The 15,280-nt window shown below is 40.0% G+C and overlaps 1 protein-coding gene across 4 annotated transcripts in view; it reads left to right on the top strand.

Annotated features, from left to right (window-relative positions):
• Positions 1-15,280, top strand: part of PCNX2 (pecanex 2) — a 152,911-nt gene that overhangs the window by 100,627 nt on the left and 37,004 nt on the right. For 3 of the 4 annotated variants that reach the window (XM_071806293.1, XM_071806297.1, XM_071806295.1), the window contains 2 exons: positions 11,466-11,524; positions 13,937-14,173. In XM_071806293.1, coding sequence (XP_071662394.1) covers positions 11,466-11,524; positions 13,937-14,173 — 296 coding nt within the window. The remainder of the gene's footprint in view (positions 1-11,465; positions 11,525-13,936; positions 14,174-15,280) is intronic. The other variant, XM_071806294.1, reaches the window with a different exon arrangement.

Genomic DNA, 15,280 nt, shown 5'->3' on the forward strand with positions numbered 1-15,280 from the left:
CAAACTTCTTTTTTTATTTGTTTCACTAAAGGAATACTTACTTTTGCATCTCATTTGGGCCAACGGTGTGAAATGAGATGAGGAAAAGCCATCCGGTTCATTTTATGTGGAGTGAATCCAAAGATGAAGCTTTGGACATTAGCAAGCAGAATATTGTGTTTATTGAGCTGGGCTATTAGGCCAGTAGGTTGAGTGGTGAGCAGCTGCTTCATCTGTTCCTTAAAGTTGATTTGGTTGTCCCTACCTCTGAGAGCACACATACACATCTTGCGTTTCCAGTATTTCTTTTAGTCCCACTTTTTTCTGATGGCTAAAGAGGAGTTTGATTCCTCAGGTTTCTGACCAAGCATCTGCCACTTTAGATGATGTGAGCTGGAGCTGCAAGGCTTAGAGAATTAAGATGATAGCTTGTTTGATTTTTTTCAAGGAGATGGAGGAACTGAAGCTGGTCTGAAAAAAAAATAATAATAATTTTGACAGTAAGCAAACTGTGAAATTTCTACCAAGCTCTTCAGAATTCAGGAATCATACTGTGCCTGTTTGTGCTCTTGCGGTGTGTGCACAGAGCATGGGTGTTCTTCCCTGCAGTCAGCAGATGCTGTTTGTTCACAGTATGCGCTTCGGTACTCACTGTGTGCAGAGTCTAGTGCACTGATGCATCGCTGCAGTCAGGGATCTTTTTGGGAGAAAGGGAAGGGTGACTTTAAGAAGAAGAAAAAATACAGCAATAAGGAAGGCGATTAAGAAAGAACAACTTCTCATGCAACCATTCTTCTACGGCTTTTGCTGCCATTGTTGAAGAGGAGGTGTGTGAAATCAGAAAGCTGCTTTGCTGCTCATGAGCGGTCTGTCTCGTGGAAGTCCAACTATGAGAAATTTTCTCTTTTTTAAAGAAAAATAAAAAGTTTGATGCAACACTAGCTTCGTCCTGCCATTAGCCTGAGTTTGAAGAGCCCTGTTTTAGTCTTTATTTTCACAGCTGTTGGAATTATTAGGCTGTAGATGTCAGAGAAAGAAAGGGTAATAGCAGTAAATCTTGTTTAATATATAGGCACTTTAAAGCATGAAGTGTTTGTTCAAACGTTGTTGTTCCATTCCTCTGCTTTGCTTTTTTTCTTAAATACTTTGTCATGCTGTAGCCTGATTCTGTCCCCCTCCTCCCTTCCTCTTATCTTGCTTTGTGTCTTGGATATGGCAACAGACAGGGCAGCGTAGGAAGTTTACTGTCATACCCCAGTGGGTCTTAACTGCTGGATCACATCGAGCAGCCTGTTCTCTGCTGCAGCTGTGACTTGTCCCCCCAAACAGCAAACTGCCACCAGGAATCTGGAGATTTTACTGCCTTCAAGCCCCTCGTCTCTCTCCTGCTCCTTGTTTCTGTTCTCTCTTGGTCATCTGGTTCAGTGACTATTTTTGGGTGAAGCACAGCTTGCATTTGCTTTGAAGGATCTTGAGTGAATGACTGTGGTTTAGCTGAATTAGGTGCCTCTAAAGAGGCTGTGGTTAAATTGCCAGTTATCTCTGAATGGCATTCAGGACACCTCTCTGTGGTCAAGAACATGTGAGCAAGCCTTTCTTTTCTCCATCTTTTTAAAAAGTGTTATTGTTCCAGTCATTGTGGTTTGGAAAACAACCACCTGTAAGGTTAATACAGGGAACAGAGGGTGAGGAAAACCTGCCCTGTCTCAGCTCCAGTGCAGCTGGCATTATTTTTCCTACTGGCTCACTTAACCTCCCCATTGTGGACAGCCTGCAGGTGGAATAGGAAGAGTTTTCTCAGTGTAGGTATAATGAGCTTTGACCCCACATTATGCACGTGTGTGGGAAAAGGACTTGTGAAATATACTCATGTGCTCCCTCCCTTTTTCCCATAAAATAACAAGCCTTCCACTTCCAAATGCTTATTTTTTAACACACACTAGTGCATCTGGTTTCCCTGTGAGCCTGCTCATCTGTTACAGCTGCTAAAACCCCTGCTCTGAACACTGAACATCATTCAACCATAACTGTCCATGGGCTTCGTTTGGGAGCTGTATGTTCAGACCTTTCAAGTTCTCCTTTTTAGGGCTGGATTTCTTTTTTTAGTCTTTTCTTGCTATGATGTTTGATTTTTCACATGTTCTTAGACCTCCATAGTGGTGATGTTTACAGAGGAACAACTGCAGCAGATGTTTATAGTTCAGTAATGCCTTGGACACTGATTTATAATGCATACTTTAAAGGAAGGTACATTAACCTCTGAAGTCAACAATTAGTGCATAACCTAAGCACAGGAGAACCTTTTTTCCTTTAATCAGCAGGAGTTAGTGTTTGCCTTATTTCCTCAAATATCACTTAGAAATGCTATGTTCTGACTTCTGTCACTGCCTGTTCTCCTTACTTAGTGTTCAAAATTTTCTGAATATTTCCAGCCACCTGGCACAAAAGCCACATCACAGCCATGAGTTTTACTGTTCATTGCAATTGTTTTAGTTTCTTATGAACTGTTTCTCTGCTAATTTTTTTTTTTCTCTGACTGCTTCTATTTTTATACTGTTTTTTTAGTGAACTGACCAGAAAGAAGCACTGTATTCCAGTTGTACAACTTTTCTCTAGAGTGTACTGAGGTCCTAGTTCCTTTGTTATCAGCTATTACTCAGTTTTATGAATGTTGGCCCCGTTGGCCCTGGCTCTTTTAAGAGAGGTCTTCACTGAGTTGGCCTCAGGGCTTCTTCAGGCTTTTATTGAATGTTAATTTGGAACTCAGCAAAATAGTATAAATATGTATCAGCATGTAGATAAAAACAAAATGGGTGTTTATTAGTGCCTGGGACTTTCTAGTCAAAACAAATAAGCCCAATTAATTGAATGTTTTTCAGTCTGTATTTTTGGTGGCATTTGGTCAAAGTCTTTCTGGAGACTTCAAAGGTACTTAGATCTTTGACCATCCAGCCTAGACTGGTACTGAAGGATGCTTAGGCCTGGCTTGGGTGCCCTTGGGTACAGCATTCCTGCTAACTCTAGTGGCACTCCATGGCCGGCAGTGATGAAAAAGCTGAAACATTAACAAGTTGCTGCTTTTTTTTTCCTTCTCCCCTCTCCCTCTCCAGCAGATTTTCCAGTAAAGATTTTTTTTGTGGGGAAAATACTTCTCTGTTGAAACAATTAGTATAAACTGGTCTTTGGGAAGTTTCACCCTGTTCTCCAGGTGCAGGCCATGGTTCTGGCATTGAGGGAGAGAATGGAGAAAACCAAAATGTCTGAAGAACAAGGAATGTTTTTTGCCTGTACTTCAGCCTTAGTTCTTCATGAGCCCTCTGAAGTTACGTGTTATTCGTTAGACTCACTCATCTGACTGTCTTCTCAAGACCATTCCCTGTTCCCTCCCTGCTGTAGTGCTGATCTGCTTTACCTCTTTCCCATTGCACCAGTAGTGCCCATGGACTTGTACCTACAACCCTTGCCTGGTTTGGGAGCCTTTAATCCCTTCCAGCAGGTGTGCAGGGCTTTGAGGAGTGACAAAACCACAGCATTCAGGTGTGGGAGGTGTTGCTTCAGATAAAGCCCCAGGATGAAAGAAGCCCTTGTAGAAATTATGTTACCCTGAGCATCTTGAACTGTGATCTCCGAGCCTGTGTGCGTGTGTGCACCCCTTTGGGCACTTGCTGTGGCACAGAGGTGTGCACGTCTCCTCTCCAACTCAGCCCGCACCTTAACGCTTCACTCCATGTGTCACACTGAACTGGGAAAATATGAGGGCTGCCAGGGAAAGGATGGGCGAGGAAAACCGGGTACCTTTAATCAAATAGGTCTGACGTTAAAATAAGTATTTTCAGAGTTGCTGAGAGTTTCACACTGTACAAAATTCAAAGTTGTATTTTAACTTTTGGTAGTATTTCTTTAACTGGTAACATCACCTCTTCTTAAATTTTGCCTGTGGCAGTCAATAAAACAAATTGAGGCTAATTGAATAGGAGCCATATGTGTGATAATTAATTGGGAGTGCATTCTGATTCAGTGCTCTGTAGTTCCCTGCCGAGTTAAAGATGCATCCACAACTCTAATTCACTGAATCATTCGAAGAAGACAGAAGGAAGGCCTCAGAGAGGGAACACATGCTGAGGGCAGGCGGGAACACAAGCAGAGATCAAAACCACAAGCAGGATAAATGAAAAGGGAAAGGGATGGTCAGAAAAGGAAAAGGCATGCAGTGAAAAATCTGAGAGGATAATGCAACGGATATTGATAAGCAGAAACTCAGACCTATAGAGGAAAACATAAGGATGTTAGAAGAGGACTTGTAAAGATATTTGGAAAGGAAAGCAGCAACAGAACATAAGAGAAATATGAGAATGCACTCATTAATCAGAAATAGGACACGCACAATATTTTAAAGGCTTGTGTTGATATACAGTGGCACTAAAATTTTATAAGATGTTCATCTAATGCTTAGCTTCCGTATTATGTAAATCTAATGAGATGAAGTAAGCTCATGAAGTTCTGTCATGTCGAGTATTGGAAACCTGTTGAAATGGATTGACTGAATTTCCGTAAGAATAACTGTTCTCAGCAAGCATTCATGCCTTTCACTTGGATAGTGTAGATTATCTCCTATTTTAGATTGAACCGAATCAAACGTTTAGGGGCAAGCTGATGTTCAGAGTACTAAACTCAAACCTTCCATTTAAGAAGATACTTACTCAAGCAACTTTTGTGAATATGGGGAAAAGCTGAGATCACAGAGATGTTCAGCAGGTATAACTGTTTTAACTGAGGTTATACATAAGTTGTGTAAAAATAGCAGCAGGGAATAATTCACGCTACAGCTTCCCTAAGTCCTGATTGTCTTCTGATGTACAAGGGTATGTGCTGGTCCCAAATTGCCTGAGGGCTCAGAAGAGCAAAAAGTAAAATAACACTTATTTCTGAGGTAATGCAAAATTCAGAATTATGTCACAGTGGCCACTGAGAATTGTTTCTGAAGCTTTGTGTTGGTTGGGACTAGGTAAACACTGGATAAATGCTACAGATTTTTTTTTTTTTTTTTATTTAATCCTTTGACTAGCAGTATTTGCTCTCCGGAGTTTGTTTCAGTCTGAAGAGTACTGTAGAGACTACTGTAACAACTGCTGCAAATGATTAACACTCTCAGCAGCCTTTGCAATGGGGAAAACAGAGGTATTAAAAGTTATTCCTGTTTTAGATTGGGTTTTGTACAACTGCACAGTAGCAATAAGGTTTTTCTTGTTCTTCAGTGTAGTATCACTGATGCTGCACTCACAGGTTTATGGCACTGGAAAGGCTCAGTTAGCTTCCATTTTGCCTCCCTTTGTCTTTCGGTGAAAATGTGTACATGGAGTACCTGATAGGGTGCTAACCTCGTATTTCTGATGTAAACTTTCTTTGTAAGTCATGATTCACCAGTCTTTGTCTTACTCTTGTATTTCCTCATACTTTCTTGCTATCCCCACCTCCTAATTTTATTTTTAAGCAGTGACCTTGAGTCTAAAAGTGACAATTAAAATATCTTAAGTTTGTTATTTTAATATTTCACACTGAAAAAGCATAAGAGCACTTTGTTGTCAACAACAAAGCATATAAATAACGAATTCTGAAATGCCTTGCTGTCCTTTCCTCCTTTTACGATATTTAAGCAATGTGCATCAATCTGTGGAGTAAAGGAGATAAACGTCTTGGCCGTATTTGCTGGAGCAGCTCCCAACATTTTGGTGTGTGGTTTGTTTCTTGGCTTTTTTTTTTTTTTTTTTTTTTTTTTGTCATTTTGTTTTTGTTGTTTTCTGCCTGATCTCGCTCTTTTTTCTGGTGAAAATGTCAACGGGACATTTCTTATAATCTCCGTTCTACTCTCCAGGTCCTTATTGCTTCTCAGGCTTTTGCCAGTTCACTCCTGGGCCCATTGGCCAGTGCAGAGCTCAAGTGCATTAGTCCTGCAGAGCTCTAACCCAGCATTGGGCACAGTGTTGTACCTTTACTATGACGTTTGTTTTGGTTCGTGATGGGAAAACCAGGAAAATAACACTCACCTGCCCTATTTCAGATCCATGGTTTTATGTGTAATTAACACATTTGCTTTTAAATGAAAAGTGTGTCTATGAATTGCAGGCAGTGAGGTATGATTGTGATGCAGGGTTCTGTGCTAAGCCCCATCCTTACTGGAATGTCAGGTCTCAGCCCCTTTTCACTGACAGAAGAGTGAGCACGAATGTCTCTGTACAGTTGGCATAATCCTTCCAGTTATAGAGCTTCTTGTATCATTTAGTATAAAATACCTGAAGATAGTGACTAAATGCCTTTCAAAAGAAAAAGCATACAAGGACAAGGGGAAAGAAATTAAGTAGCAAGGCAGACAAATAAGACAAAAGCAGGGATATTGATGGCATTTTGATAAAGCATTAGTGAATATTTTGAAGTACACAGATGCTTAAATGACCTGGCTTACAAATAAGAGGTGAATTCCCCAGCTGAACCTTTGAATGTCAGAACATTTAGGTGGGCTGTTTAATGCCTGTTTGGGCACTCAGTTTTTGATCTCGAATTCACACCTCTCATTTGCATCCCTGCTGCTGCACGAGCACAGAAACCTCATCTCCAGGAAGGCTTCAGAATATGCCAAATAAACATGCTCAGCAAATGACTGCAACTCTGATTTTTATACCTACTAAAACCACAAAAAATCAAAACCAAACAAACAATACCCCCCCACCCCAAAACCTAAAACACAAAAAACCCCAAAGCTCTCAGAATGAATTATAAAAAGCTTTTTAAGAAACTAAAAGAACCCTAAGAACAGGAAGCATTATTGATAGTAAGACCTTCCTGTGTTCTAAAAGGATCCTTCAACAGCGCTGTCCTTAACAACTGGAACTTTTTATACCATAGCCCTCCCCCAATTTCCTGGTGTTCAAGCAAAGCCACTTTTTATTTTTGTTAGATGAAACACTGGAACAATTAGGGAAGGAGGGAAGGAAAAAGCATGAAAGATAAAAATCAGAGTGAGTGACCAGGAGGAGAAGTTGCTTTCATTTTTATGAGATCTTTATTGATGTGAGTTAAACCTGAGGCTTCTCTTCCATGCAGCTGCCCAGAAAACCTGGACATGGTGATGCACGAAGGGGCTGTCAGCCTTTGTTGTTATAAATGTACTGGAATCCTTCTGCCTTTTAGATGAATTGATTTAAAACTACTTGGGCATCCTCCTACTTCCAATTACTATCATAGTTTTTGCCTCTGGTGTCCTTCAAATATTCATGTCTGCCTGCTTACTCTACCATCTCCTCGTTCTTTCTCCTGCCTCACTGTCGTAGCCTACTACTACTACTGTGTTTTTAATGCTCAGCCTTCCATTTATAGTGCCAGCAACATAACATATTCACAAGAAAATGTTGAGGATTTTTTTCCAGACTTCCATGAATAATCATAGGGCTGCAGCATAGTAGAGTTTGGAGTTTCTCTCTATTAGATTTGCCTGTTAGATGTCATGGAAAGTCAGATTCCCATGTATTGGACACAAAGAAAAACTTTGGATCTCCCCTGGAAAGGAATCTCTTGAGTCCCCCAGAGGGGAAATGCTTTTCTTCGTTCTTTCAAAGTAGACATCCCCTCCTTCAGAGCAGGAATCCTGGAAATCCTAAATCTGTGTTTTGGGTAAAAACTCAGCAGTAGCAAAGCAGATAGAACAGCTGTGATTTTATTCTTCTGCAAATAAGCACAGCTTATTTTTTTTTGTTTTTGTCTCCTCAATTTGCCGGATTCTCACTATCCGCTGTATGTTCCCCAGGCTGCCTGAATCTCCTTCAGTCTTTTTTTTTACCTTTCTAAGGAACTGGGAAAGTAAAGTGAGAGAAGAAAGTCTTTCCAGGTCAAAAAACAAGGCAATATTTTTGGACAAGGGAAGTATAGGAAGTGACTTCATCCTTTTGCAAAGGGAAGCGATAGTTATAATGGCATGAACAGTGCTGTACACACCCGTGGATTGTCTCAGTGCCCACATAAATGGTGGATTAAAAGAGCGTGAGAGAGATGTTTCAGGAACTAAAATGGATTTTTACTTTAAAATTACTGAAGACTTAGCTGAAGATACTCAAACGCAATCTCTTGCTCTCCAGGGCAAGTGCTCAAGGACTTGCAGTTTGTTTGCATAGAATAATGCAAATCAGGAAGAAATCCAATTACTGATCTAATTATCACCTTGGATGAGTAGTAACAACCAAATTTAAAGCAAGAGGCCACTGGAGGAAAGCCCAAATCACCCACTAGTCCCAAAAATCCAGTTTGAGAGGTCCTAGTCTACAGTGAAAAGCCCACGAATAAAGGTTTTGGCCATTTGAGTGTTAGGCACGGTGTATTATAATTTAATGCTATGCAAATTCCCATTGCCTTCAGGAAGGTACAAACATAGCTTTGGTTACTAATAATTATGGAAGATTTTTAAAGCCCAAAATGGATTAGCAGACTGAATTTATTCAACTAAACTGAATTTCAGGACAGGAGGTTGCTTTACAAATTGTTTGTATTACCTTCGGTCTTAAAAAAATTAAAACTATGCTTAAAAATATCTGTAGAGATTTGAGGTTTTCTGGTAGTGTCTGAAAAGGTAAATCCTTTCTTGTGTCATGTCCTGAGGCCCATGGTTTAGCTGCTAAAGCAATCATTACTGTGCTTGGAATGGAGCATAAAGCTGCAACGGAGTCTGGTTTTGTTTGGTTTGTGAGAGCTGTTCTGTTTCCTTCCATTCTTCCCCATCAGGCTGCATTATCTGCCTCGGAGTGTCCTGAAGCACTCGTGATTTTCCCTGATTGTTTCACGCAACTTCTCTCAAAGAAAAAAATTAAAACAAAAAAAGGAAAGAAATGGAGCCACAGCTGCATGCTGGGCAAAAGGATTTCTACCTATTATAGATTAGAATTTTCTGAAGTATTGCTTGATTTGTATGGGTCTCAATATGCCTCAAGAACGGAAATGCTTTATAGGTTGGTAAAAAACTGGTATAAAGACTAGTATTGACTTGTACCTCATACTGCCACACTGATTTCAGAGGGACTGAACATTAACAAGGAGTCTCATATCTTAAAACATATGCATTTGGAAATCAGCAGCATTTCTCTGCTGAGAATAGAAAATTGATTGAATTCCATAACCTAATCTTTATGCTTACTCTTGCATAAGTTGCAAATGCAGGTGGATGTGTATCAGGGTAGAAGAATTCTGACAACCTTTTTGAAGTAAAATCATTCTTTATATTCTGAACTACTTAGAAGGTCCTCCCCCCATTGCCATTTTCTGTTGCATAGGAAATGAAAATTGCAGTTACAATAAGCTGAGTCAACCAGAGGCAGGAAGATAAATAATACATCTAATAAAATGTTAATCTATGTAGATAATGTACTAATATTAATTACAAATAATTCTAATTAAGACTCATATTCTCTCCAACTGTGTTTCTTGCAAAGTAAAGAACATGCCTTTTTAAAGCAAAAATCAGTTGCTTGTAGGGAGTAGAAGTAAAGCAGTTCTGATCCTCTTCTGTCTGCTACATGGAAGCCTGTGTGCAATTCTTTTGGTGGTTGGTTTTCCACAGTTTTTTGGGGTAGGCTGTAGAAAGTGGATAAAAAGGCTTTTTAACATTAGGGACATCAATGACATCCTTCTTCCAGTTGCCTTCAGCATGAGCTTATAGCTTCAGCTCAGAAACTTCCATCTTTTTAAATAAATTGTATATTGACACACGGAATCCTGGAATGAGGACATACGGACTCCCAGAGAGTCTCTGCTGTGCTTCGAAGGCAACATTATCCTGTGTTTACACCATCCTTTGTCAATGTTCTTTAAGCTGTGTGAAAGCCTCACATATAACTTTTACCCTCTTTGCCACAGTCATCTTTGGGGCATATCTAAGTTCTCATAGCGAGTAGCTAAATTTGGGGTTTCTAAGTTGACTGGCCAACCATCATCCCATTCAAAATCTCCACTATGCTCTGTGCTCCACCCCCCATGAGCCAGACCCCAGCCAGTCCCATGGAGCTGTGCCCTCATCACTGTTTGACCAAGGACGTGATGAGGATGATACCTGGATGTCTCCCTTGGTTCCTGTGCCAGGAGGGATGGTGCCTTGGCACTTTTCCCCTGTGTTTGCGAGCCGGTGAACAGATGAGACTCTTGCCACTGCCATGTGTAACTTCTGTAAAATGTGGTCTAGAGCGAACAGCTTTGTCTTTCCCCATTTTCTCTTTTAAGCCCATTTTTCAAGGAAGGATAATATTTACATATCTGATTGATAGGTCTTCTGCTAAGGCTGGTGATTGAGGGTAAAACTTTTGAGACAATATTCTTAATTAAATGTCCTGAAATCCTAAAGCATCGCTGTCAGAACAGTATTTCACGGAAATGTATATTTATCATAGCATGCATTTCTGTTAGCCAGGCTGTCACTTGTGCCCTGAAGGCCTAGGAGATGGATGCTTGGGAGCTGCTTCGGACTTCTGGTGTTAAATATCACTTGTCACCACAACAACCACTCCTTTCTGTTGGACACGTGCCTGCCCGTAGTGTTTTATTCATTCCTTATTTTCAGACTTTGTTAGTGTCTTCTATTACAGGTAGGAATAAAAGCTCAATGCAATCTACCTTGGAGTTGCTTTCTGTTCTGTGACTATTTTTCCCATGGTATTTATATTCCACTGCTAAAATGATAATACTTAGTAAGGAATATGTCATTTATAAGGGAGACAGAATTACTGTTTGTATGCAATGAGAGCCTGTAATTTACTCTTTTTCAAGTGACAAGAATGACCAGAGACTCTTGTTGCTGCCTAGCTAAATATGAAACTAAATAAAGTGATTTCTTGTTGTTGTTTTTCTATAGATGCCTTACACCCACAGAAAGATTTTTTTCACACAAGGAAAGCCTCTCAAGTCTAGCTGTTTCCCTTAAAGCTTGGAAGGGAAGAAAGACTGATTTAATATTCTTTCTATTTACTGTTTTGGTGGCACCTGCCTCATGTGCTTCTGCAGCCAGTTCAATTATTTAAGTATGTAGTGCTGTGAATGACCACAGATTCCAAATTCTGAGTGACCTCTGTTCCATGAGAAGGAAAAGGGGGAAAAAAAGAGTTTGAGGAAAAAGGAGGAGGAAACACAGATACTTCTGTTTTATGTGCTGATAAGCTACAATATCAATACCAATACTGAACTGAAATACTATACATGCCTACTTGGAGTAAACTGATGAATGGATTAAAGCAGGGGTGTCAAATTCATTTTCACCAGGGGCCACATCAGCCTCGCAATTGCCTTGAAAGGGCTGAATGTAATTTTTAGGACTGTATAAATGGAGGAGTGTGAACTGCATAATGATATAAACACAGAACATCAAGATACACTAAAAAGAAAATAAAAATGTGGTTTGGGGAGAATCTGTTTTTTTAAAAAAAAAAAGAATTGGCTCTACAACATGTCTTTATTTCCAGCACCAAAAGATCGGACCATTCCAACACCAGACTGGCAATTCAGATCGAAAAGGACGCAGGTATGGCCTGGGAGTTTGAGGGTTTCACTTGATTTGCAAAATGTGATGTATTTACATGAGCAAGGCTTTGCCTGGGATGCTAAAGAAGTACAAAGGTTTTAAATGAGGTGTGAACAAACCAGAGTATTTTAAGTGTAGCAGAGCACCACTTCAAGCCACGTGACTTAACTAAATCTCTTAACTAATTTTCAGTTACGTGTAGCTGATCAGGCAGCTGCTGGACTGTGCACCCCTTGGTTAATGAGAACACTGCTGGTTGTGTGTAGCGTGCAGCAGGTGCCCTGGCTGGACTCGAAGGTCCACTGGGAAGAGTAAAAGGTTTTGGAACAAAACCAGCAGATTAACAGTGCCCCGCCACCACGTAGTTTGGGCTGATGGATATCTCCTCTTCCCCGGAGAGAAACCTTTTTGGAGAGGCAGGAGGAGAAATTAGGAATTTGTGGGAGAGGGTAAAAGAAAGACACAGGAAAGATGGTGGGCTGCTCTTGCGGGTGCTGGTCTGTGAAATGAGCTCCAGTCCCTGGGGATATAAAGCACCTTCCTGGGCTGCACTGGGTGGTTCCTGTGAGAGTGGGAAGTGAGACGTTTTTTGGCAAGCCAGTGGACGCGGAGAGCATGTGGCACCTCAGCCTCTTCCGTACCTGGCAAGACAAAGCCCTTTCCAGGGGAGACTGATAGCAGAGTTTCGTGCCAAATCCCAGTCCCAGTGGGAAGCCAGGGTTTCATACAGGGGTTTCTTCTGCTTTAGTGTTCTGCAGCTGATTTTATTTTACCACTGAGGTGTTGGGGATTGTATTGTGGAGGCATAAGCTTACATTTTAATTATTCTAGTTATATTTATATCTGCCTGTCTTTTTATCCTTATTCATTACATCAGTAGCATGAACAAATACACATCTTTAAGCAGAAACGGGTGTAATCCAGAGCGTCCAAGAAAGCAAGCATGGTATTAGCAATTTGAGGCTTATATTGTGCTCTTTTATTATTTATCAGTTCAAGGCAGATAGTTAAGATGTTTCCCAAGGCCATTCTGTCATCTGTTAGCAGTAACCTTTAGCATTATTATATATGCTAATAAGCTAATTATGTTTTAAAACCCATAGCTCAAGCAAAGCATTCTTTTTGTATGTGTGCTTAAAAGATTCATTTTATGACTCATTTAAATTTTGACTGAATATGCTTCAGAAGGTCTATAGTTGATTTTGTCTGTATGCGTATATGCACCTGCATGTACATATGTACCAGGGCTGGATGCATAATGGCCACAGTGATGAAAAGCTGTGTAGTAGCACACCCACTCTTCCTTTTGCACTGAGGAGCAATTTGTAGGGAAAGCTACAGCCTGTCATACTCTGATTTGCTCTCCATGTTAGATCTGCTCCCAGATATGCACATACATAAATATGCAAGTGTACCTGATATGCTCTTGTGTATACAAATACATCTCCAAGATGTTGTTTTGTACATGTACATCTATTCATGCACCAGCATTTAAAAAGTGTTGAAAGTGCGACATATAGAAAATAAAAGCAGGTCTCATGTCGAGTATGCACTCGACATTTTACATAATATATGCATATTATGTAAAAGAGTACAAGCACAAGACAACACCACAATTGGATTATGTGACACTGTGTTAGCATTTATGAAGGATTCATTTCCTTTCACAGATCACCATCATAAACTGCTAATTTTAATCCAGTTATACGCCATAGACCTTTATGGGATGAGACCTTTACACTGTAATGAGTGTTACCCACCTGGACAGTGTTTCCGAGTTATGTGTAACTGGACAGCTGATACTATTTTTAAAGAAGTGATAGCAGTTCTAGTGGTGAATGAACCTTGTTTCATTCTTTCTCAATACTCTAAATGTACTCTTTAAAAATATCTATCCTCATATTAAGTACCCACAGATACTTCATGGACAAAGCCTTGAAAAATTCCTGGAGGGCTAAAAGAAATAACTCATTACTAAATTACTGGAAGCTATAGGACCAAATTCTTTAAAAATCCTAACAATAATATTCGGATTTAAGTTTATGTACTGAAATAATAATGATTTCTGGTTTCTTATTGCTCTTACGAACAATATGTAGACTTTAACTTATCATTGCAGAGGAGCCAAAAAACTCCTGCTGTGATAAAAGGAAGGAGTTTTGGTGATTTGGGTAGTCTGAACTATGTGTGTTATCACTAATTTGATGCTTTATTTGTAATATTGTTAATATTAAAAAGAAATTTCAGACCTGATTCTCTGAAGACCTGAAAACCACCTAGAAAATGCAGTGTGTATAAAGTATCAAGAAGTTACTATCTGGTTAGAGGAAGAGGTTTTATGAAGGAATAAAAAATAACACAGGCTTTTATGCAGAATGGCTTAGTGTAGTGATAATTCTATTTTTTTAAAAGTGTGTGCTGCTCTGGTTGTAGGAAATGATGACAATAATCTCAACTCCATTTTTTATGAGCATTTGACAAGATCTCTACAGGAGTCGCTTTGCGGAGATCTGATTCTGGGCCGCTGGGGAAACTACAACACAGGAGACTGTTTTATTCTGGCATCGGATTATTTAAATGCCTTTGTGCATTTGATCGAAATTGGAAATGGTCTTGTCACCTTTCAGCTCAGAGGGCTGGAATTTCGAGGTAAGAATCCCTGATAATTTAAGTAATAACAAAACCAGCAACAAAACCTGTCTGGCTTTCTTAATCTATCACAACTCTATAGTATGCTATAGAATTTGAGAACTTTTCCCTCTTTCTTATTACAGATATTTTTCTGTCTGTCTAAAGGCTTTGTACTGTATATTATTATGTGAATGACAATGTTCTGAAACCTCGATGTTTAGAAATTTGGAGTCATGTTCTGGAGTATCGTAAAACTTTCAGAAAGAAGGCCTATTGAGTTATTTGCTTGGTTCACAGATCTTTTAGGTTATGCTTAGTTTATGTTTTCAGATTATTTTTTCCCACTACAGCTATGAAAACTGAAGTGGTTCTTAAAATTGTTCAACCCTCAAAACTGGTCTCTGAAAAAATGCCTCCCCCCATGGAAAGTATCCTGTGTTGGATCATGCAAGATGCCAGCGCTGAGATGGTCTCTGTCACAGTAGAACAGGAGGGGAGAAGCAAATGGGTCAGGTCTTCATATTTCTCTTAGGAAGGGCAGACTGCAGCTGAGGGAGGGACCTCTCTTTCTTCTTGTTCAGTGTATTCCTCTGTCAGGACATGTCTCTTCAGGGAACGGCAGTTGCATCGTGTTCCTCGGTAGTGTGACTTCTGTGAGGTCAGTTGCTCATAGCGTCCTTTTGTCTGTTGTTGTCTCTAGGAAGAAAATTGAAACTAAAACTGCAAATCTCTAAACAGCTCATACTACCAATGTTGGCTTCCTGTATTTGTTGTTTGGGTTTGTAACCTTTCAAAGATCCCACTTTGCAATTGCAAGTGATAGGAGTTTTGAAATCCCAGAACAGCTTCCCAGGCTCAAGCCTGGGAACATCTAATGGGCAATGTGTAGAAGAACATATATTCAAGGCAACTTTTCAACAAGGTTGAGTATGAGAAAATAGGAGACAGACTGGCTTGTTGAACGCATTTAGGTGTGGGAGGATTAGGCTAGGAAATAATGTGTAGGCTCAAGTCTTGACTGTCACAGACTCCCTGTGGGATGTTGACCAGGTTGTGGTCAATGCTTGATGTTCACTTTCCTTCCTGTGTGGTGGGGGTGAAGATAACACTCTGGTATCTTAAGAA

Source organism: Patagioenas fasciata, chromosome 3 (genome assembly GCF_037038585.1).
Source record: "Patagioenas fasciata isolate bPatFas1 chromosome 3, bPatFas1.hap1, whole genome shotgun sequence".
In the NCBI taxonomy this organism is placed as follows: domain Eukaryota; kingdom Metazoa; phylum Chordata; class Aves; order Columbiformes; family Columbidae; genus Patagioenas; species Patagioenas fasciata.